Here is a 24,944-nt window from a genome sequence, read left to right on the forward strand (position 1 = left end):
TCTGGCAGCCCAAATCCAGAGCTAAGTCTTAGGCACCGTGTCATTTTCCTATGATTACGCTGGGGTGGCTTAGATGTCAGGAGTTAATATTCCAGAACTGTCTGGGTTACAGTACACTTACCACTAATCTCGGTTTTCACAATTTGCAGAAATGATGTGACTGAAACAGATGAACTCCTGAAGCTCTGATAGACCATTGTTTTTAGTTTAATTTACTTACAACTTTGAAGGTGGTTAAGTTGCATATGAGAAATATGTGGGGCCTATAGCACCCACAGACCTAAACTGACTAATTAGAGGGATCAGGTTCAACCCTGAAGACACACCTGCCAGTGTAATGTGATCAGGTTATTTTGTATTAGAAATAGGGCCAGATGGGTTCTAATTCCCATTTTACTACTGTGCATGATGTGCTCCTTCAGTAAATCACTTATTTTTCCTTTAGGTATCCCTAAGAATGGGGTCGGTTGTAAAGCAATTACAAATTTAAAATCCTCGGGAGTACAGCAATAGTTCATTTCAGCTTGCCAGTATTGTCCTTCTATAGAATTTTAGTCCAAAGAATAACTAGCTTTGTGTAAAAGCTACATTTAATCTCTCCCAAAGCACATACCTATATGAAAAAGGCATGCTTCCTTTTAAATCTGGAAGACAGTTTTGTGGTCCTATTTTGTTTAGATATTGGAATTTATTACACAAAGTAACTATTTTTAGGTTTCTTTATAAAGAAGGAACAACTGGTATGTTTTGAGTCTAAGGTTTCCTAAAAGTGTATGTTTTTTATAAAATCTCTGGCTTAATTACTAGTAAAGGCTTGCTAAAGGGACAGATGGAAATAAAGGCTCAGTTTCCTTTGCTCTTCTTAGACTTTGCTTTGATAGATTTGTATGGATCTCCCAAATCTAATTGGAATGTATTTTTCTTTTCTTCTGTCTAGGTTAGGAAAAGTCTCTCCTGAAGATGTGGAATATTTCAACTGCCAACAAGAGCTGGCCTCAGAGTTGAACAAACAGTATCAGATAGTCGAAAGAATAATCGGTGAGCACATGGAAACTTATTTTAGCAGTGTTTGAGCTCCGCAAATAATGGCTTTTGGTTTTGGGGTATGGTAAATTTAAAAATGCATTTTGTAGATTTACTTGTGGAGAATAGAGGTAGGGGAAAAAAGGCAAGAGAATACACGGCTATCTAGATTGATTTTGAAGGAAGAGTTAACAAGATTTGCTGGTAAATTTGGACATGGGAGATGAGAGAAGGTGGTGTCAAGTACGATGCCAAGACTTATGACCCAGGCAAATAGGAGAACAGAGGTACCATTTACTGAAATGGAAAGGCTAAGGGAAGAACTGGCCTGGAGTGGAAATCAAGAGCTGGGTTTGATATTTGTAAGTTTGCTATTCTTCTTGGTTGACTAATTGGGGAGTATTGTGAAGGTTGTATGTAGCATATGTGAGCTTGGAGTTTAGAACTCTCAGTCTGCGCTGGAGATTTATATTTGGGAATTTATCAGTATGTAGATAGTATTTAAAGCCTAAGACTTACTGAGATTATCAGAAATAGTATACCTCGTGAGACTAGGAAGTTTGAGAGCATTCCAGGTTTTGGAAGTTAGGGAGAAGAGAAAGAAAGTGTGGTGAGAGAGGAGGGGGGCTGAGAGCATGATGCTCTGGGGGGAAGGAGGACTGAGACTTGATCCTTGAACTTGGGCTGGTTCAGGATCTGTGGAGTGGTGGGGATGAGGCCTGATTGGGGTGGCTTCAAGAGAGAATGAGGGGGACACCGTGAGTAAAAACAACTCTCCTGGGGAGTTTTGTTGTAAAGGGGAACAGAAATGGGGTTGTAGCTACTCTGGGCTGTGAGAGCAAGACAGGTGTTCCTTTTTTTTTTTTTTAATGATGTCAGATTATAGAGTATATTTGTATTCTTATTCATAGGACCTAAAATGTCATTCTTTCCTTGATTATAGTGATAACTTTTTTGTCGTATTTTCCATTTGTGTAGCCGTGAAGACAAGCAAATCTACATTGGGTCAATCAGATTTTCCAGGTAAGCAAAAGATTTGGTTAACAAATGTTAGTGAGCATCTAAGAGCAGTTCCGGTTTTGCAGTGTATTTAGTTTTGCCACTTGGTGTTTCAATGGTTATGTGTAAAACAGTGACACTCCCCCTCTTTGATTGACAGTTGCTAATCTACTAATTTTTGTATACCAAACAGCTCACAGTCGGAAGCCGGCACCTTCAAATGAACCTGAATATCTATGCAAATGGATGGGACTGCCCTATTCAGAGTGCAGCTGGGAAGATGAAGCCTTGATTGGAAAGAAGTTCCAGAGCTGTATTGACAGCTTCCATAGTCGGAACAACTCAAAAACCATCCCGACGAGAGAATGCAAGGTGTGGTGATGGCTGGCTTTTGGTTTTTCGGGGGAAAGATGTATTGGTGGGAAGTGTTGATCACATAGATATTGGGAAGAGAAAATGTACAAAAGTAAATGATAATTCCCATTTTGATGTGAAAGATGAATTAACCTTGACATCAAAGGAAAATATTAAAACAGAAGAAGATGAATTGTATAATGGCTTCGCTGACCTCTTTAATCTTAAAATTCACGGAACTGGATATGTCTAATTAGAGATATTGTGCAGAATATTTGAAAGAATTGAAGCACTTTAAAGAGACATGACATCGTATGGTGGGGTGCTTGGGTGGTTCAGTTGGTTGAGTGACTGATGGTTGAGCGACTGGTGGTTCAGTTGGTTGAGCATCTGATTTCAGCTCAGGTCATGATCTCATGGTTTGTGAGTCCAAGCCCTGTGTCAGGCTCTGCGCTGATAGCATGGAGCCTATTTGGGATTTTCTCTCTCTCCCTGTCTCTGCCCCTCAATCACCCCAGCTCATACATTCTCTCTCTCTCTCAAAATAAATAAACTTAAATAAAATAAAGAAATGTGATGGGAAAGGGGAGAAGCTCTGAATTCTAAGTTAGAAACTAAACATATAGGCTTTTTATTTGCTTGATTGTTTGCATAAATCCTTTCCCTTTTTTGGAATTCATTCCACATGTAAAATGGTGTGCTTGGGTCCTTGGCAGAAGAAGTCTGTGCAAGACATGGGCTCTGTCTCTGAGGAGTTGACCTCCAGTTCATGGCACCAGACCTCCATCTGTGGAATGCAGTGTGTATTTGAGGGGGCAGTGAGTGTAAAAACGAACTGTGGTCAGAGAAGTACAGAGGCAGGAGTCACTGAGCTCCAGTAGTCCATGAGGAGGTTTAAAGGGTTAAAGAGATTGCGCTACTTGAATTGCCCTGGTTCTTGAAGAATGGATTGGTGCTGGATAGACAGATGGAAGGGGGCCCAGGTTATTGCCCTCCCCTGAAAGGCATCAGGAGGAAGATGGTCTTGGGGCTGGAAGAGAGGAAGGTGTTATTGGCAAGTGCACTTAGGTCCGAGTGTGCGTGTCTTGAATACCTTGGAGGGTAATGCTGGCTTTATCTGGTGGGTATGGACATGCCTACCTCCCTGAGAGAGAGCAGCATGATGGAAACAGTGTTGTATTCAGAAAACTTCATGTAATGGCAGTGTGTAGTTACGAAAGCCAGGAGGTCCAGCCAGAAACATGCCCTGGAAGTCTGTGAGGGAACCACAGTGTGCGGACAAGGGCAGTCACTGTGGGATGCAAGGATTGGAGGGGAGGAAGCTCTGGGGGAGCCGTGGCAGAAGTGGACGTGGGGCTCGGTGGCTGAGTGTGATGAGTCAGATTCTGTTCACTGCTGGGTGTTCACAGAGGAGAGGTGAGATGGTCAGTAATCACCTTAACCAAATACACTGTTAGGGCGATACATCATGTAATAGGGTGCTGATTCCATAGAGCCCTAATCTTCAGAGAAATGCTCGCTATGAAAAGACTTTGTGTGTGGCCAAAGAACTTTGGGAAGCATTCCTAAATGAAGTTTTTCTGTAAATTCACAATATGGACAAGCGTTTTAGACTTTGAAAAGTAATGAAATTTATGTAACTTGTGTTACATTGTTTCCCAAATGGATTTAGTCACAGAATCCACATTTTGTACTGTGCAAAGCATAGAGACATGACCTTACTAGACTGATGTTCTTCACATCCTTTCCTTTAGAAAACCAAACTCACACACTTGGGGGGGTTCAAGGTCAGGGGGTTGGCATTTTGGAATTTGCAGATGTTCTCATGGTGACCTTCTGCTGTGTTTGGCATATACAGACTTTCCCAGTGGTCTTGTTTTGTACTGTTTAGAATGAGATTATAAAGATGAAAATGGAGCACTCCCTGCCATATGATAGAGATGATGTAAAGTTAGTGCTGTGTAAGGATGTTCACAGACTGACATCAGGACAGGAGCACGTTAACCAAAGACTATTTCAGGATACATCTGGCTTTGGGAGGACAGACCTCAATGAAAGGAGATGTGGGTGCGGTGGGGTAGGTGAGGTTGGTGATTCTGATGTGAAATTTATTTTTTTTTTTTAATTTTTTTTTCAATGTTTTTATTTATTTTTGGGACAGAGAGAGACAGAGCATGAACGGGGGAGGGGCAGAGAGAGAGGGAGACACAGAATCGGAAACAGGCTCCAGGCTCTGAGCCATCAGCCCAGAGCCTGACGCGGGGCTCGAACCCACGGACCGCGAGATCGTGACCTGGCTGAAGTTGGACTCTTAACCGACTGCGCCACCCAGGCGCCCCTCCGATGTGAAATTTAAACTTCGGTGCTTTAGTTCAGAGCACATAAGTCATAGGTAGCATTTTAACATGGGAACAGGAAGAAAGTCTTTTTCAGACGTGGGCTTTGTGAATTTTTTTTTGTCTTTCAGGCCTTGAAGCAGAGACCACGATTTGTGGCTTTAAAGAAACAGCCAGCATATTTAGGAGGGGAGAATCTGGAGCTTCGTGATTATCAGCTAGAAGGTCTCAACTGGCTTGCTCATTCCTGGTGCAAGTAGGTAGAAAATAGGTTTGAAATTCTCTGTACGTTTTTGGCTTCTTTATTTTTAAGTGCAAATAATTATTTCTGTTGCGTATTATAGAAACAAAAATATATGATTGAGAGAAGGCTTTTGTAGGAGTTCATATGTATGTGTAATACCATTTTAATCTGAAGTAAAGAATACTTTGTTAATTAGTTATTTGGGGATAATTTGTCCTAGCCAGAAACCTATGTCATAACATGTTGTTTATGAGTGTGACTATAAGTAGCAAGTTAATTTGCCCACATCTGTGATGTGGAAGTCGTTTTTCTCGGGAAGAAAGAAGATGTCTGTTTTCCATTCATTTTCCTTCTAGGCCAGGGAAACCTTTCCCTTCATTTCTTGTGGTGGTGCTGAAGAATAGTGTGAAACACCCCCCTGCCTCCTAAGGTTGCTGTACGTGCTATCCCATGTAGAGGAAGGTCTCTGATGGTTGAACCTATAAAATTGTCCTTACTTTTTGTAACAAAACCACCTTAATTTTGAAAAGGAAAGGTGTGACGATGAAAGCATATGAGGTTTAAAGGTGCTTGGAGGCAGTACTCATGGATGTTGTTCATCAGATCAATTGCAAATCTAAGTAGTCTCTGATTACTATGTGTCAGGCCCCATCTAGGCCTGGACAGTTTGAACAGTGAACCAAGACAGACCTAGTTTCCCTGTCCTCCCAGGGCATACAGTGTGGGAAGGATCTTTCATGCTTACCTACAAACTCCTTCCCCCACATGCAGTTCTTAAGTGCTTCAGTGTTTTACAGTAAGGCAAAAATTCTTGTTTCCGAATTGAACTGCAGCCTGGAAATAAAACCATGTGAGCTGGTTTTCTCAATGCCAAAAAGTGGCTTCTGGTTAGAGGTACATTTAGAATGCCTGCTTCCCAATGAAACTACCTATATTCTTTGTCCTATAAAATCTAATACAGCATCTAGCATTCAGTTATGAACATTAGAGCCCTTGGGGAGCTTCAGTTTGTGTGACTAAGGATGTAAGTCTGATAGAACTATTCTAAATTATGTAAAAACTGGTTTTGTTTCAGAGAACAGGGAGATCTCAGGTTCCTAGAAGACAGTTCTAAAGCTGGGTGGAACCTCAAGAGGTTGTGTGATCCAGCCCTCTCATTTTGTACTGGAAGGGTCTTGGCCACAAAGATGTCATGTGCAGTCATGTCACGAACATCACTGTCACACCGTGTGCTGAAGAGAACCCAAACAGTTGTTAGGCCCTAGTCACAGGAACCTTACATTAAGTAATAGGCTGTTTTGGCCTAGTTTTAGAAAAACAGGGAAATCCATTCAAATCTCTTTCAGTGTATGAACAATGGCAGTTTGTTAGGGAGAGGAAATGTTGGAGAAAATCCTGTTTCCTCCCTACTAGCGTGGAAAGGTGAGAGAAATAGGGGGGAAATTACACAAAGGAACATAACATATCTGAGTAGTGCATAAATTATAGAGATTTAGATTTAGATTTAGATTCATAGAGAGGTATGGCCTCTTCCTTCTCCCCTGCCCCAGTATATTTGCCTTTGTCCTTTTCTTTTCCCATAAAACTAGCCATTCTGTGGAACACGGAATGTATTTTTAAAAATTCAGTCTCTTCTTGGTAAATTAAATGTCTTGTATTTCTAATCCATTCAGTTCTTTGTAATTTGTCTATTATTTTTAGTTCTTTCTGGGTTATTGATTAAACATTTGTTATACATGTATAAACCTTTAATGGCCTGATTTTTCTAGAAACTCTTAATGTTTGCAGCCTTTTGCCATGTATATATTTCTAATTCCCTGCCAAAAGGGCTGTTTTCTATTTCCTGAACATACTTTCCTACTCTGGCCATTTCTTCAAGTGTTTTTCTTCTAGCTGAACAATCCTCTCCTGTTAGTATCCTGTTAAAATATCCAGACTGTCTCCTAGAGCAGTGTTTCTCAAAGTGTGGTCCAAGGAATACACCTGCATCAGAATATCCAGAAGTGTCTGTTAAAAGTACAGCTCTTTGAGCCCTTTCCCAGATGTTCTGATTTGGTAGGTGTAGGGTGGATTCAGAAATCTGATTTGCAGCCTGTCTCTGCTGTAGACTGTGCTGTATTTAAAACAAGCTTCTGGGGGCGCCTGGGTGGCGCAGTTGGTTAAGCGTCCTACTTCAGCCAGGTCAGGATCTCGCGGTCCGTGAGTTCGAGCCCCGCGTCAGGCTCTGGGCTGATGGCTCAGAGCCTGGAGCCTGTTTCCAATTCTGTGTCTCCCTCTCTCTCTGCCCCTCCCCCGTTCATGCTCTGTCTCTCTCTGTCCCAAAAATAAATAAACGTTGAAAAAAAAAAAATAAATAAATAAATAAATAAAACAAGCTTCTGGGGCGCCTGGGTGGCTCAGTCGGTTAAGCGTCCGACTTCAGCTCAGGTCACGATCTCACGGTCCGTTAGTTCAAGCCCTGCGTCAGGCTCTGGGCTGATGGCTCAGAGCCTGGAGCCTGCTTCCGATTCTGTGTCTCCCTCTCTCTCTGCGCCTCCCCCGTTCATGCTCTGTCTTTCTCTGTCTCAAAAATAAATAAACGTTGAAAAAAAAACAATTAAAAAAAAAAAGCAACAACAACAAGCTCCAGATCTGCAGCACATAGGCCTGGGGAGGAGTGTATGTAGCATTAAACAACCCAGCGGCATGCAGTGGAGTGGGTGGGTGATTTGAGCAAAGGCACGTGGCCATCAGGCTGTAGGGTTCACCAGCAGTTGAGGTAGCCAGTTTGCCCCCCTGCTTTCTGTAATGGTGGAGCCAAAGGTCATGTTCTTGGATACCCCAATAAAACAAAACCTGCCTTCTGTGTTACAAGGGGTAGATGTAAAAGAACAAAATGCAAGGTAAAGAACATAGTCTGAATAAGCTCTTCCAAAGCTTGATTGTACTTAGATCACTTGTTCTTCTGCTATTTTGTAGTTTCTACTACAAAGGAAATACAGTTGAGGCTGGTAACCAGTGCCTTGCTTGGTGAATTGGGAGTCATTGGTGTCCTTGCTGTTTGTGCACATGCTGGTTTGTGTGTGTGTGTGTGTGTGTGTGTGTGTGTGTGTGTGTACACGTACTAATGGTTTTGTTTTGTTTTGTTTTTATTTTTCTCTTCCTGCAGAAGTAACAGTGTAATCCTTGCTGATGAAATGGGCCTAGGAAAGACCATCCAGACCATATCATTCCTCTCCTACCTGTTCCACCAACACCAGCTGTATGGCCCCTTTCTTATAGTCGTCCCTTTATCCACCCTCACCTCATGGCAGAGGGAGTTTGAAATCTGGGCACCAGAGATTAACGTAGTGGTTTACATAGGTGACCTGATGAGCAGAAATACGGTGTGTAAACAAAAAGAATTGGGATAGAATCTGTGTTATAAATGTATTTTGGAAATTGACCTAAAACCATTATAGTCTTTAGTAACATTATGATTCCGACACTGTAACGTGCCCCCACTGTTGGGAGATTTATGTATCACAAAAATGCAACTCACATATTCTTTAAAATATGCTTACTATATTAAAGGAAAGCAATAGCAGTATGTGAATGGGGATTTGTTTTAGTTGGATTGCAGTATTAAGTTTTTCTTCGCTTTGTCTCATATTTCTAAGACTATTTTATTTATAATGGATTATAAGATGGAGTTAATACCCTGTGGAATGTTAATATTATTTTTGCTGTTTGAACAGAGAGATACTACTAAAAATGATCAAGTTCTTAGAGTTTGTTTCCCAGCCTTTTAAAATGGTGAGGTTGCATAACTTAGTAAGGTAGGAATAATGAGAAAGGACAATGGACTTTGCTGGGGCTACAGAAATGAGAATTATTTGTCTGTTTTCAACCTTAACTTGAGCATAGGGAACTTAGAACAGAGAGGCTTGAGTTGATCTCTGTTTAGCAGTTCTTTTCTTGATTATGAGTAATTTTTTTTAAAAGCACCTGTTGTGTGTGAGGGCTTGTCTGTGCTGGGTGCCTTTTACAGGTATATTACCTGTAATCCTCATGATAGTCCTCATGATAGTGGACTCAGAGTTTAACACTTGTCCACAGGCCAGCTACAAAGTGGCAGAGCTGGGGTTGGGACAGAGATGTGTCTGGTCCCAGACCTTTGCTCTTTCATTACTGTGTGTTAGAGAAAACTGTTTCTGGGAGATTGCTTATCCCAAGAGAAAGCCATCAGGAATTCTCAAACTTTTGAGAGATATGTTATATATTATACCGATTGAAACTTATTTTTATTAAATGTTTTCATTCAAGTCGTCTAACCTGAACCTGGTAGATTTGCAGATTTCCCTGCTGTAATTTTGAGTTTCTAAGCAGTTCTTAGCTTTGCTAATCTATTTGTTAACCATTACAAAAGAAAAACACTTCCTAGATGATGCAAAATGGTTTCAAGCATTGCATTCAAAGGTGAAGACAAAGTGAACTCTGAAAATTGTGGAGTCAGGGAAATTTTCTTTTCTTTTCTTAAATTTTTTTAACGTTTATTTATTTTTGAGAGAGAGAGAGAGAGAGACCCGAGTGCGAGTGGGGGAGGGTCAGAGAGAGAGGGAGACACAGGATCTGAAGCAGGCTCCGGGCTTCAAGCTGTCAGCACAGAGCCCAATGCAGGGCTCGAACTCACGAACTGTGAGATCGTGACCTGAGCCAGAATCGGATGCTCAACTGACTGAGCCACTCAGGCGCCCCGAGTCAGGGAAATTTTCTATGTGGACTCTCATACTCCTTTTCTTTGCTCTTCCCACTTGGTGGTGATTACCTGCACGCACTCCTTGTCCTGTTTCCCGGTCCCCAACTTGACACCCAAACTACAGGAGCCTTGTTATGGGCCATCGTGCCTGCTGGGCGGCCGATCACATTGCAGTATGATGGCCCATGTGCCTGCCAGGCTCCCGGTCACACTGCAGTATGATGGGCCATTGTGCCTGCTGCGTGTCCGGTCACACTGAAGTATGAATGTGTTAGTTTTTGTGTTCCTTTACATTAACATTATTTTCATGCATTTTACATTTTCATCCTGTAACCTTCCTTTTCCTTTTTCTTGGAGGCCACATCTTTCTGCTCTAGATTAATGAAATTTCTGACCAAGCCAGAGGTTGGGAATTGTTCTTTTTTTTTTTTTTTTTTTTTTAAATTTTTTTTCAACATTTTTATTTATTTTTGGGACAGAGAGAGACAGAGCATGAACGGGGGAGGGGCAGAGAGAGAGAGAGACACAGAATTGGAAACAGGCTCCAGGCTCCGAGCCATCAGCCCAGAGCCTGACGCGGGGCTCGAACTCACGGACCGCGAGATCGTGACCTGGCTGAAGTCGGACGCTTAACCGACTGCGCCACCCAGGCGCCCCAATTTTGTTAATAAAAGTATTGCACTACCAAAGAGCAAAGAATAATAATATTCCTTAAGAAAATTCACATTCTGGGAGGTTGCTAGATCAGTTCAAGTCACCAGGGTTTAATTGCAGGTGGAATGCATTTTTTTGTCAGTTTTGTCAGATGTATTGGGATGGGGGCAGGGGGAAGCAATAGGTTATTTGAGTTCTGGCAGTAAAGTTTCTGCTGCTCAGTGATCTTTTAATTCTTTTACTGCTCTATAGTTTGGTTGCTTCAGTCAATTTAGAATGTATAAAATATTCATTAAATTCTAATCAGTTTTTTTATTTGGCATGTTTCTATGCATCTGTCACAAGACTGCTGGTGATAAGAAAGGTAAAAGTTGAAATTGTATCTTAATTACTGATTTCTCTTCTAGATACGGGAATATGAATGGATTCATTCTCAGACTAAAAGGCTGAAGTTCAATGCACTTATAACAACATATGAGATTCTCTTAAAAGATAAGGTGTGTAATTTTGTAGTGTGACTTGTCCAAATGGTGGGCTCTGTGCTTCCCGCTTGCCATGTTGCTTTTCTTTATTTAGTGAAAAACAGACAAGTGAACAAACAAAAATCCACAAAGAATACTGAGCTTATAAATAAAAATCAGAACCTTACAGTTGAATGGGACTTCAGATCGCTTAGTCCAATTGAATTAAATAGTAGGATGAAAGGGTATTGCAGCCAGTAACTTACCTGAGATTCTAGTCAGCCATTGGAACCTGGGCTTGATTGCCATCCCAGGCATTTCCCATCGTATCATCGTAAAGGAATTTCTCCACAACAGATGATGTGAATGGTCTCTGTGAGGAGGACGTAAAAATGAAGTTCTTCATATCCTCTCTTTTCTACAATTACTAAGAAATGTATGTGGCAGGTGGTCCCACTGGAGATAAGTGTAAATAAGTTCAATTTGGTGGCTTTTGTTGTTTCTGTGCTTCAGGGTTGGGGTGGAGAATAGGCAGAGGAGAATCTTAATTAAGGAGAGACTGCAAAATCACAGTTTTTGTTTCTGTATCATTTTTGCCCAGCATACCAATTTCTGTGTTCTTGCCGTGGGGCATGCAGCAGTACGTGGCATAAGAGATTCCCCCTCTCCCCCAAAACCTTTTGGATGGTGGTGTGCTCTTTCGAGTAGACACTAGTCTGGCAAAACACAGACTAAACAGAAGAGTCCTAATACAATTTTAAGTCCGTGAAGATTAAATGTTTCTGTGTATACCTTTGTGATGGCATTTGTACAGAGATAATTAACACTTGAAAGTACTTTGGGTTTCCTTCTGACCTGGTGGCTCGTTCTGTTTTGTTTTTACTTTAGACTGTGCTGGGCAGTATTAACTGGGCCTTTCTGGGAGTGGATGAAGCCCATCGGTTGAAGAATGATGACTCTTTATTGTATAAAACTCTGATTGATTTCAAGTCCCACCATAGGCTCCTGATTACGGGGACCCCTCTGCAGAATTCCCTCAAAGAGCTCTGGTCCTTGCTGCACTTTATTATGCCGGAGAAGTAAGCTCCTTCCTGTGTGTTTCGAAAGATGCTAGAATGTCTGAAATGCCAATGCTTTTTAACTTTTTAAAAATAGACCTTAGGGAAAACAGATGGCATGATTTGGGAACAGCAAAACATTAAACTGCTGCAGGAATAAAATTAGTAAAACGTTCCATAATAAATGTTAGGAGGCACAGAATTCAGCATGTCAAGGAGGAAAGCCTATTATCTACAAGACATTTGAATCTGTTAATGCTTTGGGGAAATAATTGGTAAACAGGAAATGTTAGACCTTCTCACTGTTGTTGTAAGGTAATCGAGAATTGAAATGAAGTATACAAGGTACTCAGTCTGACAGGTGTTAATATCTTAAACCCAAACCTGTGATAACAGAGAAGCAATCAGCATTAGCTATTACTCAGATCTGTAATTTACTAAAGAATCATAGAGGTCTTTATTGAAAAGATTTTTATAGGGGAGATGGTATACACATTTCATAAAACTTAGTTATCCAGCAGTATTCAGTGATGCTTGAAATGAAACCTAAATTTGTTGCCCTACCTTGGGAGACCCCGCCCAGTGTGGCACCTTGATGGTACTCTTGATTCCTCCCATCCCATCCCAGAATGGCCAGCTGTTCTGCCAGCTTTCCGTACCTTTAACCTGCCAAGCCACTGACACTCTTTATCTGGGATGGTCTTTCTCCTCATCTTCACATGTCCAGGAACATTTTTGCCTGAGCTTTTATGACCACCACCTTTCAGATTCTTCTCAGACCACCTAACCTACAAAAGCCTGTCAGACATGCTTACCACCCTACCCTGTTTTTTTTTCTATGTGGTACCTCACTGCTTTCCTTTCTTATTCATCTCATGTCATTAAATTTATGCATTCAGAAGTACCAAGGATCATGTTTACTTTATTCCTCAATGGTCCACATTGGCTGGAGTAGTATCTGGCATGCAGTAACTAGTCAGGAGTTGTCAAATTGACAGGGAAATGCTCCACAATTTTTTTTTTTTTTTTTTTTTTATAACTCAAAATATTTGAGTGCCTGCTATGTGCCATAAACTAAGCAAGGCATTTTGGATAGCATAATGAAAAACATGAGTGGTCTCTTCCCCCATGTGTTGTTAACTTTTTTGTAAACACTGTTGAGATGTAATTTACATATCATAAAATACATGATTGTAAGTATACAATTTGTTTTTTTTAGTAACTTTGTGGATTGGTGCAACCATCACCATAATCTAGTTCTAGAATAGTTTCTTCACCCAGAAAGTTCCCTCTTGTCTGTAGTTAAATCTGCTTTTGTTTCTATTCTGAGGCAGTCACTAATCAGCTTTCATCTCTAGATTTAACTTTTTTAGAAATGTCATATAAATGGAATCCTAATAAGTAATCTTTTGTTTTTGGCTTGTTTCATTTAGCATAATATTTTTGAGATGCACCTGTGTCATAGAAATTTATTTATTCTCTTAAAGTAGAGTAATCCTCCATTACATGTATCACCAGTTGATGGACATTTGAGTTGCTTCAGTTTTGGGCTGTTGTGTCTATCTGTGGACATTTGTTTTTATTTATTTATTATTTTATTTATTTGTTTTTATTTATCTTGGTTGGATACTTAGTGAAATTGCTGGGTTGTTTGGAAAGTAGGTATTTACTTTCCATCTGCCATTCCTACTGGTTCTCTATACCAACACCAATACGTGGTATGTCATCAGTCTAGTCATTCTGGTGGGAGTGTAGTGGTATCTCAGTGTGGATTTTACTTGCATTTCTTTAATGACTAAAAATGTTGAACATCTTTTCATGTGTTCATTAGCCCTTTGTGGATCTTTGGTGAAATGTCTGCTTAAATCTCTTGCCCAAGTTTTTATTCAGTTTCACCTATTTTCTAATTTCTTTTGTGTTTTTTTTTTTCTTTGTTGCATGGTTTTTGTTTGTTTTTTAAAGTGTGTTGGTTAATTTGAAATATTTAGGTTTTCCTAGATAACTCGTAATTCAATTTTGTCTTAGAGAACATGTTTTAAATGAATTCACTGTTATTTATTTATGGTTTAGCATGTTGGGGTGCCTGGGTGGCTCAGTTGGTTGAGCGTCTGACTTCGGCTCAGGTCATGATCTCACAGTGCGTGGGTTTGAGCTCTGTGTTGGCAGCTTGGAGCCTGGAGCCTGCTTCGGATACTGTGTCTCCCTCTCTCTCTACCCCTCCCCCACTCATGCTCTGTCTCTGTAAAAAATGAATAAATCTTAAAAAAAATTTTTTTTTTATATGGTTTAGTATGTTTTCTGTTTTGGAGAATGTTCTTTGTGTACTTGAATAATACTCTGCTTTCATAAGGTGGAGTTCTGTAAATGTCCATTAAGTCAACTTAGTTAATAAATAGTCTTATTCAAGTCTTACATACCTTTCCTGACATCATGGCTAGTTTTGTTATTGACAGTGAAATATTTTAATATTTAACTGTAGTTGTTGAGTGATCTGCTACTTTCAGTTCTGTTACTTTTTCCTTTGTGTATGTTGAGGGGTTCAGGTGTTAGGTATGTGCACGCTTGTAATTGTTCTTTGTTCCTGATGTGTTGATCTTTTTATCATGAAATGCCCCTCTTTATCTTTAGTAATATTTCCTGTTCCTTAAGTCTATTTTGTGTGATGTGACAGCTCTTTAGCTGTCTTTTGGTAACTGTTTGCATGTTATGCTGTTTCTGTCCTTTTACTTCAGTTGCTGTTTATGAGTTTAAAAATGTGTCTCTTGTAGACAACATGTAGTTGGAGCTTCCCTTTTTAATTGAGTCTCTGCCTTTTGAAGAGTTTAATTCATTCACATTTAATGCAATTATTGATATGGTTGGATTTATACCTACGATTTTACTTTTCTCCCCAATATGTCTTACTCTTTTCTATTTCTCCTTTACTGCCTTTTTTGTCTCAACAAGTATTTTATAGTGTGCCACTTTAACTCTTCTGTTAACTGATTTTTTTAAAAAGTTATTTTCTTACTGGTTGTTAGGGTTTTTAGTATGCATCTCATCCCAGTCTTCTTTAGATTAATACTAATTTAATTCTGGTAAAATATAACAGCTGTTCTCCAGGATGGCTTCTTTTTTACTTCCTTACTTGTGTTGTAAACCCAAGAAGACAGTGATAAAATTATTGCTTTATCCAGGCTTGTCTTTTAAAGTAATAAGAGAAAAACATATAGTCTTTCATATTTACACATTTATATTATCATTTCCAGTTATATTTATTTCTCCCCGTGGAGATTGTCTCACTGGGTTAAAATCACTTCTTTTTAGCTTACAGGACTTCTTTCGTATTTCTTGTGAGGCAGGCCTACTAGCAACAAATTCTCTGTTTTCATTTGTTGGTGGCTGTCCTTTTTTGACTTTTATTTTTCAAGGATAGTTTAAGACTCTTCAGAAGATGAGTAGAGAAGCTTGACCACTCTAACCATGCTGCCCTGACTACTGCGTTAGCAGATTAGGCTGAAACTATTTCCCTTTTTTTCAGGCACCCTCACTACGGTGTGCTTCTGGGAGTGGAGCCCCCTCGGCACCCCTCCTTTCTCTGCCTTCTCTCAGAACAGAGTTTCTGAGTCTCAGCACTATTAACATTCTGGGCTGGATAATTCCTTTTTGCTGGGGGCTGTCCTTTGCATTATTGGTTGTTGAGCAGCATCCCTTGCCACTACCCCACCACATGTCAGTAGCTGCCCTCTTTCTCAGTGGTAACAACCAAAAATGTCTCCAGACATTCCCAGTGTCCCCCAGGGATTGGGGGACATTGGGCATCACCACCAGTCGAGAAACACTATGTTAGAGGTTCTTTTCCTGTCACACTGCACCCTGCCTATCCCATCTCCTTGTTGTCCTCTTGCCTGTCCTGTTTCTTCTCACCTGGGTCCTCTGTCCCTTCCACAGAGCTCTGTGAGTCGATAGTGGCCTGAGGATGGAGGCAGTTGCCCTCTTCTCGTCTTGAACAGTCTGTTGTACCTTCTGTAATGAGTACCCTGTTCATCACGTATTAGCATAAGGCCGAGTTTTTATAAAGCATGCTTTTCAAAGGTACAAGTGCCGTAAAACATAACAGAAAAGTTTAGAAATAGTCAAATTGTCAATTATTTATTATTAACCTTTGTTTTCTGAAATAGAGTGTTTTCCTGTGTATTACTTTATCGTTTTCATATTGGGTCTTTTTGATACACTGGAAGTGTTTGCTTCAGAATGCTGACTTAGATGATGAAAATGTGTCCCTTATCATTCAATAAGTTGGATGGACTGAGGTCAGTTTCAGGTCTTCTATGACTAAGGTCAATATCCTTTGGTCTTCAAATTCTAAGAGAAGAAGTACATCCTTCATAGCACCACTGAGATGAGATGAGACCATTCTACGTAGTAGGAGTCTTGAGGCACCATGCAGCATCTGTGCTTGTCCCCCGAAAAAAGAATGTGCTGCATAGTTTCCACCAATGAATGGTTAGCTAGATTTGCCCTTTTGTACTTGACTACTGGAGTGGATGGTAGGGATTTTGGCTCCTAATTGGTCATAATTACTTTTTTGCTATTTAGCAACTGTGGCGTTCCTAGTAGACATGATTATTCTGATAGTTCATCCAAAGTGTTCTTTGTGGCCAGTTGAATTACTTTTGGAATGATGGATTGGAGTTAGAGATGTAGTTTTGTGTGTGTGTAAGAGAACTTTTTCTCTTTGAAAGCTTTGTTTTTAAAGCATTGTTTTCGGGGCGCCTGGGTGGCTCCGTTGGGTAAGCATCTGACTTCGGCTCAGGTCATGATCTCACGGTCTCTGAGTTTGAGCCCCGTGTCAGGTTTTGTGTTGACAGAGCCTGGGGCCTGCTTCAAATTCTGTCTCTTCCTCTCTCTCTGCCCCTGCCCTGCTCGTGCTCTGTCTCTGTCTCTCTCTCTCTCTCTCTCTCTCTCTCTCTCAAAAATAATGAATAAACATTAAACAAATTTTGTAAAACATTGTTTTCAAACATTTTTATTTTTTATTTTTTTTTACGTGTTTATTTTTGAGAGGGAGAGAGAGAGTGCAAGCGTGGGATGGGGGAGGGACAGGCAGAGGGGGTGGACAGAGGATCTGAAGCAAGCTCTGTGCAGACAGCAGCAAGCCTGATGCGGGACTCGAACTCATAAACCATGAGATCATGACCTGAACTGAAGTCAGGACGGTCAACTGACTGAGCCACCCAGGTGCTCCTCAAACATTTTTTAAAAGATTGTTTTTCCACAAAGATTCATGCAACTCCATTAGTTAAGGAATTAAGATTTACCTTTGTTTCTGCCTGAGCTTGGTATGCAGAGGACTAAAATCCAGTATTTTCCTCATCCTTAGCTGTAGTTCCTTAGATTCCAGATGGTGCTACAGAACCACTTGGTCCTGTCAAAGAAATGATCCACTGAAGAAAAATCATTGTACAGAGCGGAATTAAATTTGGTCAGATAACTTTTTTTTTTTTTTTAATGTTTATTTTTTCAGAGAGACAGAGCACGAACAGGGAAGGGGCAGAGAGAGAGGGAGACACAGAATCTGAAGCTGGCTCTAGGCTCTCAGCTGTCGGCACAGAGCCCAACACGGGGTTTGAACTCACGGACCTATGAGATCATGACCTGAGCCGAAGTCAGACACTTAACTGACTGAGCCACCCAGGTGCCCCTGAGCCACCCAGGTGCCCCTGGTCAGATAACTTTTGTACCTTCATCTCCTCAACTGTTACAGGCTATTACTGTGTTAAATTTTTTAAATTAATTAATTTTTAAATTTACATCCAAGTTAGCATATAGTGCAACGGTTTCAGGAGTAGATTCTAGTGATTAATCCCCTGTGTATAACACCCACTGCTCATCCGGACAAGTGTCTTCCTTAATGCCCCTTTCCCATTTAGCCTATCCCTCCTCCCACTACCCCTCCAGCAACCATTTGTTCTCTATATTTGAGAATCTCTTATATTGTCCCCCTCCTTGTTTTTATATTATTTTTGCTTCCCTTCCCTTATGTTCATCTGTTTTGTATCCTAAATTCCTCATATGAGTGAAGTCATATGATACTTGTCTTTCTTTGACTAATTTTGCTTAGCATAATACCCTCTAGTTCGATCCATGTAGTTGCAAATGGCAAGATTTCATTCTTTTTGATTGCTGGGTAATATTCCATTGTGTGTGTGTATGTCACATCTTCTTTATTCATTCATCCGTTGATGGTTATTTGGGCTCTTTCCATACTTTGTCTATTGTTGATTGTGCTGCTATAAACATTGGGGTGCAGGTACTCCTTTGAAACAACACACCTATATCTCTTGGATAAATACCTAGTAGGGCAATTGCTGGGTCGTAGGGTAGTTCAATTTTTAGTTTTTTGAGGAACCTCCATACTGTTTTCCAGTGGCTGCACCAGTTTGCATTCCCACCAGCAGTGCAAAAGGTTTCTTCTTTCTCTGCATCCTCGCCAACATCTGCTGTTTCTTGAGTTGTTAATTTTAGCTATTGTGATAGGTGTGAGGTGGTATCTGATTGTGGTTTTAATTTGTATTTCCCTGATGATGAGTGGTGTTGAGCATCTTTTCATGTGTCTGTTAGCCATCTGGATGTCTTTTTTTTTTTTTTTTTTTTTTAACGTTTATTCATTTTTGAGACATGGAGAGAGACAGAGCATGAGTGGAGGAGGGGCAAAGAGAGAGGGAAGAGCCCGACGCGAGGCTCGAACCCATGAACTGGAAGATTATGACCTGAGCCGAAGTCAGATACTTAATCGACTGAGCCATCCAGGTGCCCCTGGGTGTCTTCTTTAGAGAAGTGTCCATTCATGTCTTTTGCCCATTTCTTCACTGGAGTATTTGATTTTTGGGTGTTGAGTTTGGTAAGTTCTTTATAGATTTTGGGTACTAAGCCTTTATCTGATATATTATTTGCAAATGTCTTCTCCCATTCCGTCGGTTGCCTTTTAGTTTTGCTGATTGTTTCCTTCGCTGGTCTATTACTGTTTTTTAAATCCAGAAGTTCTTTTTTTAACCAACTGTAATCTGTTTTCTTAGCACATGGTCTGTCCAGTCAGTTTTCCTGCATGGTAGCTCTGACCAGACTACTACCCTTTTTAGCAATTTGATCACTACCCTTATTAAAATATGTACCAGTCATTTACTTTGTAAGTACTGTTCTGCAAAGCATGGTGCTTGGTATTAAAAATACAAAAAGATAAAGCAAGCCCCAAGAATTGAGTGTATAATCACTTGCAAAATGTACTGCATACCCACTCCACAAAATATCTCAGTAGAGCAGATTTCAGAGATGTAACCTCTTGGTTATAAGATTTGTTTTTTGTTTTGTGTTTGCTTCTGCTTCTGCCTCTGCTGTCTAGGCCAGTCTGAATTTGTTTGCATATTTATCACATGAATTCTAGCATACTGTTTTCATTCTTTTAATTTTCTTCTTTGTTATTCCTCAGTAGAGTGAACTTCTATTTTTCTAAAATCCCAAAGTCTGGAATATTTAAGCAATCCAAATTGTTCCTACTTTCGTGAGAGACATATGTTATGTACACAAGTTGATAATAGGGATATATCTAAAATAACCTCTAGGTTGTAGCATGGTGTTACTGTTAAGTTACTTACTGCTATAACCCTATACCTTTTATGTATGTGGTATTTTAAGTTGACAGTATTCTGCTTTAGAGAACAGCAAACTTTTTCTTAAAGGGACCTGATAAGAAACATTTCCAGCTTGTAGGCATTACTCATCTCTGCTGTTTAGAGGGAAAGCAGCCATAGGCCATTCATAAGCCATTCAGTGTATACATAAAGGGATTCTTATGCTTTTTAGTAAGAAAACACTAAGTAGGTGAAAATATTTGTTGTCTAGCACAGTAGGGGAAGTAACTTATAAATAAGATTTATATTTAAGTTTTTAGACTAATATAGTTTTAATTAACGATAATGAATGTTAAGTAAATTGAAATGTTCTCTTAAATTTGTCTCCCAGCTCTTCAGAAAATAGCTTGATATAGTGATAGTTCCTGATGTCCAGTTGCTTCATACATTTTGTGTGTGACGTGCCATTCCTAGCATTGAGATAGTTCAGTTGGCCTTGTTCATTTTAGTCTTCTTCCTGGTTTTAATTCCTCATTTATTTTTGTTCCTGGAGTATTTTCATAGAAGTGTGACAAAATACAACTTAGGTTTATCAGGCTGTAAGCTCTAGTGATGTGTTTAGATTTCTACCCCAAAAGATCTTTTTGCCTGAACTTCCTGAAGATGGCTGTTTTGTTCATTCCTAGGTGTTACCGAGGCAGGTGTTGACCCACCTCGCAGTGCCTGGTGAAATGCGTGGCCGTTTATCAGTTCAGAAATGGCAGCAGGCTCTCTTGACGCCAGTGCACACTAGCGGTGCTGGCATTTTCTCTCTGACTTTCCATTTTACCAGAGAGTAGTTGCTTTGGAGTCTTACAGAGCTCTAGGAAATGTTGAGCTATTTATTCCGGGACGTGACTGGCCTCAACAGAGGAGGGCTGCCTGGTATCAGACGGCAGACCATGCAGCAGCGATTAACTGAGATTCCAGTGCTAGGCTTGGTCGATGGCATGCTCTCCCCTACTGAGCTTTAGTTTGCACACAGAACCCTGCTAGCTCCTCCAAGGGCATCATTGGCTTTCTAGTGGCAAAATCGTGTACTTCTTTCAATCCTCATGAAATAAATTTCCTTCATTTTTGGGGTTTGTTTTTGAAAGAAATCTGTTCACCGTGTCCTATTCTGGACTTCTGCCACAGGCCCGTTAGTAATCAAAGATGATTGAATTAAGATTGAAATGCAAGGGGGCACCTGGGTGGCTCAGTCAGTTGAGCGTCCGACTTTGGCTCAGGTCACGATCTCACGGTTCATGGGTTCGAGCCCTGCATCACGCTCTGTGTTGACAGCTCAGAGCCTGGAGCCTGCTTCAGCTTTTGTGTCTCCCTCTCTCTCTCTCTGCCCCTCCCCTGTTCATGCTCTGTCTCTTAAAAATAAATGGACATTGAAAAAAAGTTAAAAGATGTTGAAATGCAAGGAACTTTCCTCTATAGAGTTGAGGCAGAATTATTATGGTGACAAGTTTTTTAATTCATTAAAAAATTTTTTTAACATTTATTTTTGAGAGATAGAGTGGGAGAGGGGCAGAGAGAGAGGGGGACAGAGGACCCAAAGCAGGCTCTGAGCTGAGAACAGACAGCCCGATGTGGGACTCAAACTCACAAACTGCAAGATCATGACCAGAGCCAAAGTTGGACATGTAACTGACTGAGCCACCCAGACACCCCTAAGCTTTAGAATTTATTGTTAATAAAATTTGTGTCTTCAAGTTCTAATACTATTAAATTGGTGTCACTTGTGTTACTGTTCTTATTTGGGGGCTATAGTTTGGTTACTGTCATCATAAATCCACTAATTTTTTAATCTATGAACAGTGAAGATTATTGATGGAAATTATGTAACTGACTTTACCTTTGAGTGGTGACAGCTGTAATATTGCCACTAATTCTCTTACCTTTGAATTTGTTTCCTAAGAAATTGCAGCTTATTAAAAGATAGCTTATTAGTTTTTCTGAAGAACATTTCATAACAATAACTTATGTATACTTACTCATTGCATGTTATACAGAAGTGTCCTGTGAACTCTAGATCCAGTCTAAGAATTGGAAACCCAGTGTTATCCAGTGTAGACTCATTGGATTGATTCAGTGGTTTTCTCTTTCCTTACTGTTTTCCCCTCTCTTGTATTCCTGAGCTAGTGACTGATAAAATTTATCTTTCCTTATAGGGAAGAGTCTTATTTTGTTTGTTGTTTGTTTGCAGATTATTTTTTCCATTTAGTTAATTGAAATTTTAGCTTGAAAAAATGCTTCTTTTTCTTCTCGGTTGCTTCTGTAATGAACACTGTCCTGTTTTATTTCCAGGTTTGAATTCTGGGAAGATTTTGAAGAGGACCATGGGAAAGGAAGGGAAAACGGCTATCAGAGTCTCCATAAGGTGTTGGAACCCTTCCTTCTCCGTAGGGTCAAAAAGGATGTAGAAAAATCCCTTCCTGCCAAAGTGGAACAGATCCTCAGGGTGGAGATGTCTGCTCTGCAGAAGCAGTATTACAAGTAAGCTATGGGCCGGGTCAAGCCTCAGTGGGATTAACATCAGTACAGAGAAGCCATAAGATAGACAGTTGACAGACTGCTTTTTTCAGTGATGCCTCAACACAGATTTAAGAAGCAGTATACTCATGGTTAGAAAGAGGAAGTTTTATTCTTGCTTTTTTCTTTGGGTGAGAATTTGCACAGCCCTTTTCATTATGAGGGTAGTCCGAAGTATATGTTAAATTTTAATGCTAATCCCCTTCCAATAAACAGGTATATTTCACTCAGTCATGTATTTCTTCTCTGCTACTCAATTCAGTCAGTTACTAAGATTCTACAAAGTGGCAGGCATTGTGCTAAATACTGGGAGTACGAAGATGGGTGGAACATGTTCTTGCCAGAAGTGTTGCTCAGTAGGGAAGACAGAGTAGAGACAAGTGGCTAAAACAGGTTTGTTTACTAACGGAGGGAGATGCAGGGGGATGTGCAGGTTTAGAAGGAAAAGTGCTCCCCTCTGTGCTGATGGGGGAAGATGCTCTCCTTTCTGGCACCCCAGTGGTCTGGCCAGGTTATGGACTTGGTTTAGGTTATGATGAGTTTAAGGCAAAATGCTTTATTTGGGACAGGGGGTGGTATATAATATGCTCGTCATGGGCTTTAGTTTTGATTATTTCAAGTTAAATCTGGAGTAATTATAACTACATACCATGAAAATTATAGTCTAAGGTTAAAAGTTTGGTAATCTCTCTAATAATATGCCTTGCTTTTTTTTTTTTTAATTAAAAACTTAAAAAAATTTTTTTATTTTTTTAAATTTATTTAAAAAATTTTTTAATGTTTATTTATTTTTGAGACAGCGTGCGCATGAGCAGGGGAGGGGCAGAGAGGGGAGACACAGAATCTGAAGCAGTCTCCAGGCTCTGAGCTGTCAGCACAGAGCCCAACGTGGGGCTTGAACCCATGAAACGTGAGATCATAACCTGAGCCAAAGTCGGACGCTTAACCGACTGAGCCACCCAGGTGCTCCAAAAATATTTTTATTTTTGACAGAGAGGGGTGTGTGTGTGTGTGTGGTGGGGGCGGGTAACAGAACCTGAAGCAGGCTTCAGGCTCTGAGCTATCAGCACAGAGCCTGACGTGGAGCTCAAACTCATAGACCATGAGATCATGTCCTGAGCCAAAGTTGGACACTTAACTGACCGAGGCACCCAGTCCCTGCTTGTTTTTAATGAAACCAAAAAAACCACAGGATTTTAGTGGTCAAAAATTACTATCTGACCCTTTTGCCTAATACTACCTTGACTTTTAAAAATCTTTTTATTCTGGGAAATCTCTGCTATGTACAGAAATAGAGTAGGAGGTAGTCATGTACCCAGAGTCAACCCAGTTTCAGTTACCCACTCATAGCCAGCCTCAGTTCACCTGTATCTTCATTTGCACCCCCATTTCCACCCCTAGATTGTTTGAAACATGGTTCAGGTACTTATCAAATGTTTCTATAGGTACCTAAAAGATAAGGACTAAAGTGAGACAAAACAACAGCAACAACAAAACCAAACTTACAGATACAGAGAACAGAACAGTGGTTGCCGGGGGAGGGCGTGAGATGGGGGGTGAGAGGAATGGGTGAAGTGGGGGGTCAAAACATATAAACTTCTGGTTATAAAATAAGTAAGTCATGAGGATGGAACATGCAGCATGGCAGTTATGATTAATAATACCATGTTGTATATTTGAAACTTGTTAAGAGAATAGATCCTAAAAGTCCCCACCACCGAGGAAAAAGGTTTTTGTAACTGTGTAGGGTATAGATGTTAGACTTACTGTGGTGATCATTTTGCAGTATATACAAGTATCAAATCATGTCGTACACCTGAAGCTAATGCAGTGTTACATGTCAGTCATACCTCAATAAGAACATAACTTCAATACTATTATACTTAAAATATCAATAATTCCTTATTTTTATAATACTTAGTGAGTGTTTACATTTCCCTGGTTGTCATATACATAATGTACACAGGCACATACACACATGCACACAGATGGCTTGTTTGCATTGGGATCTAAGTAAGCTCCATACATTATGACTGGTTGGCATGTCTCTTTAGTTTATTTGAACCCGTTTACCCCGTCCTTGTAAATTTTTTGAGAAGAAACTGAGTCTGTGTTCTCTAGATATTTTTCACAGCCTGGATTTTTCTGATTCTAGCTCTGTGGCATCATTTAATATTTTAATTTGATCCCTTCTCATTTCCAGATAAGTGTAGATGTTTGATTAGACTCAGATTCAATATGAGTATTTCATGGAATGCAAAGGTACATTCTTTCATAGGAGATTGTCTTCTTGTGATATTAGCAAGTATTTGGTAAGCATTGCCTAGATCCATTACTTCATTAGGGATTACAAAGTGGTGCTATTCAAATTTTAGTACTCCTTTGTTTATTAGCTGGAACACTTCTACCAAAAGAAACTTCCCTGTTTCAACTGAGGAACAGTTCATATAGGAAAAACAGAATAAGTAAATGCATAATTCTTTTTGATTTTTGACATTAAAAAAACACTAATTTTTAAAAGTGTTTTTTATTTTATTTTAGAGCACAAGTGGGGAAGGGTCGGGGGGCGGGGGGAGAGAGAGAGAGAGAGAGAGAGAGAGAGAGAGAGAGAGAGAGAGAGTCAGTCCCAAGTAGGCACCACGCTTAGTGCAGAGCTGGAAACCAGGCTTGATCCCATGATCCTGGGGATTTCAAGCTGAAATCAAGAGTTGGATGCTCAACCGACTGAGCCACCCAGGCACCCCAACAAAATACAATTTTTTAAATTGAAATATGTTTGGGGTGCCTGGGTGGCTCATTTGGTTAAATGTCTTACCTCTGCTCAGGTCATGATCTTGTGGTTTGTGAGTTCAAGCCCCATGTCAGGCTCTGTGCTGACAGCTCAGAGCCTAGAACCTGCTTCAGAGTCTGTGTCCCCCCCCCCCTC

General features: G+C 40.2%; 1 protein-coding gene across 7 annotated transcripts in view; it reads left to right on the forward strand.

Annotated features, from left to right (window-relative positions):
* The window catches only part of CHD2 (chromodomain helicase DNA binding protein 2), a 122,716-nt gene that overhangs the window by 40,975 nt on the left and 56,797 nt on the right, over positions 1 to 24,944 (forward strand). For 6 of the 7 annotated variants that reach the window (XR_006293183.1, XM_043554764.1, XM_043554767.1 and 3 more), the window contains 8 exons: positions 938 to 1,038; positions 2,002 to 2,046; positions 2,216 to 2,394; positions 4,844 to 4,968; positions 8,105 to 8,321; positions 10,735 to 10,824; positions 11,677 to 11,867; positions 21,794 to 21,982. Coding sequence is in view for 6 of the 7 variants with exons in the window: in XM_043554764.1 (XP_043410699.1) it covers positions 938 to 1,038; positions 2,002 to 2,046; positions 2,216 to 2,394; positions 4,844 to 4,968; positions 8,105 to 8,321; positions 10,735 to 10,824; positions 11,677 to 11,867; positions 21,794 to 21,982 (1,137 nt within the window). In the remaining variant the exon portion in view is untranslated. Of the gene's footprint in view, positions 1 to 937; positions 1,039 to 2,001; positions 2,047 to 2,215; positions 2,395 to 4,843; positions 4,973 to 8,104; positions 8,322 to 10,734; positions 10,825 to 11,676; positions 11,868 to 21,793; positions 21,983 to 24,944 lie in introns of those variants that run through there. The other variant, XM_043554768.1, reaches the window with a different exon arrangement.

The sequence above is a fragment of the Prionailurus bengalensis genome, chromosome B3 (assembly GCF_016509475.1).
Source record: "Prionailurus bengalensis isolate Pbe53 chromosome B3, Fcat_Pben_1.1_paternal_pri, whole genome shotgun sequence".
NCBI lineage: Eukaryota > Metazoa > Chordata > Mammalia > Carnivora > Felidae > Prionailurus > Prionailurus bengalensis.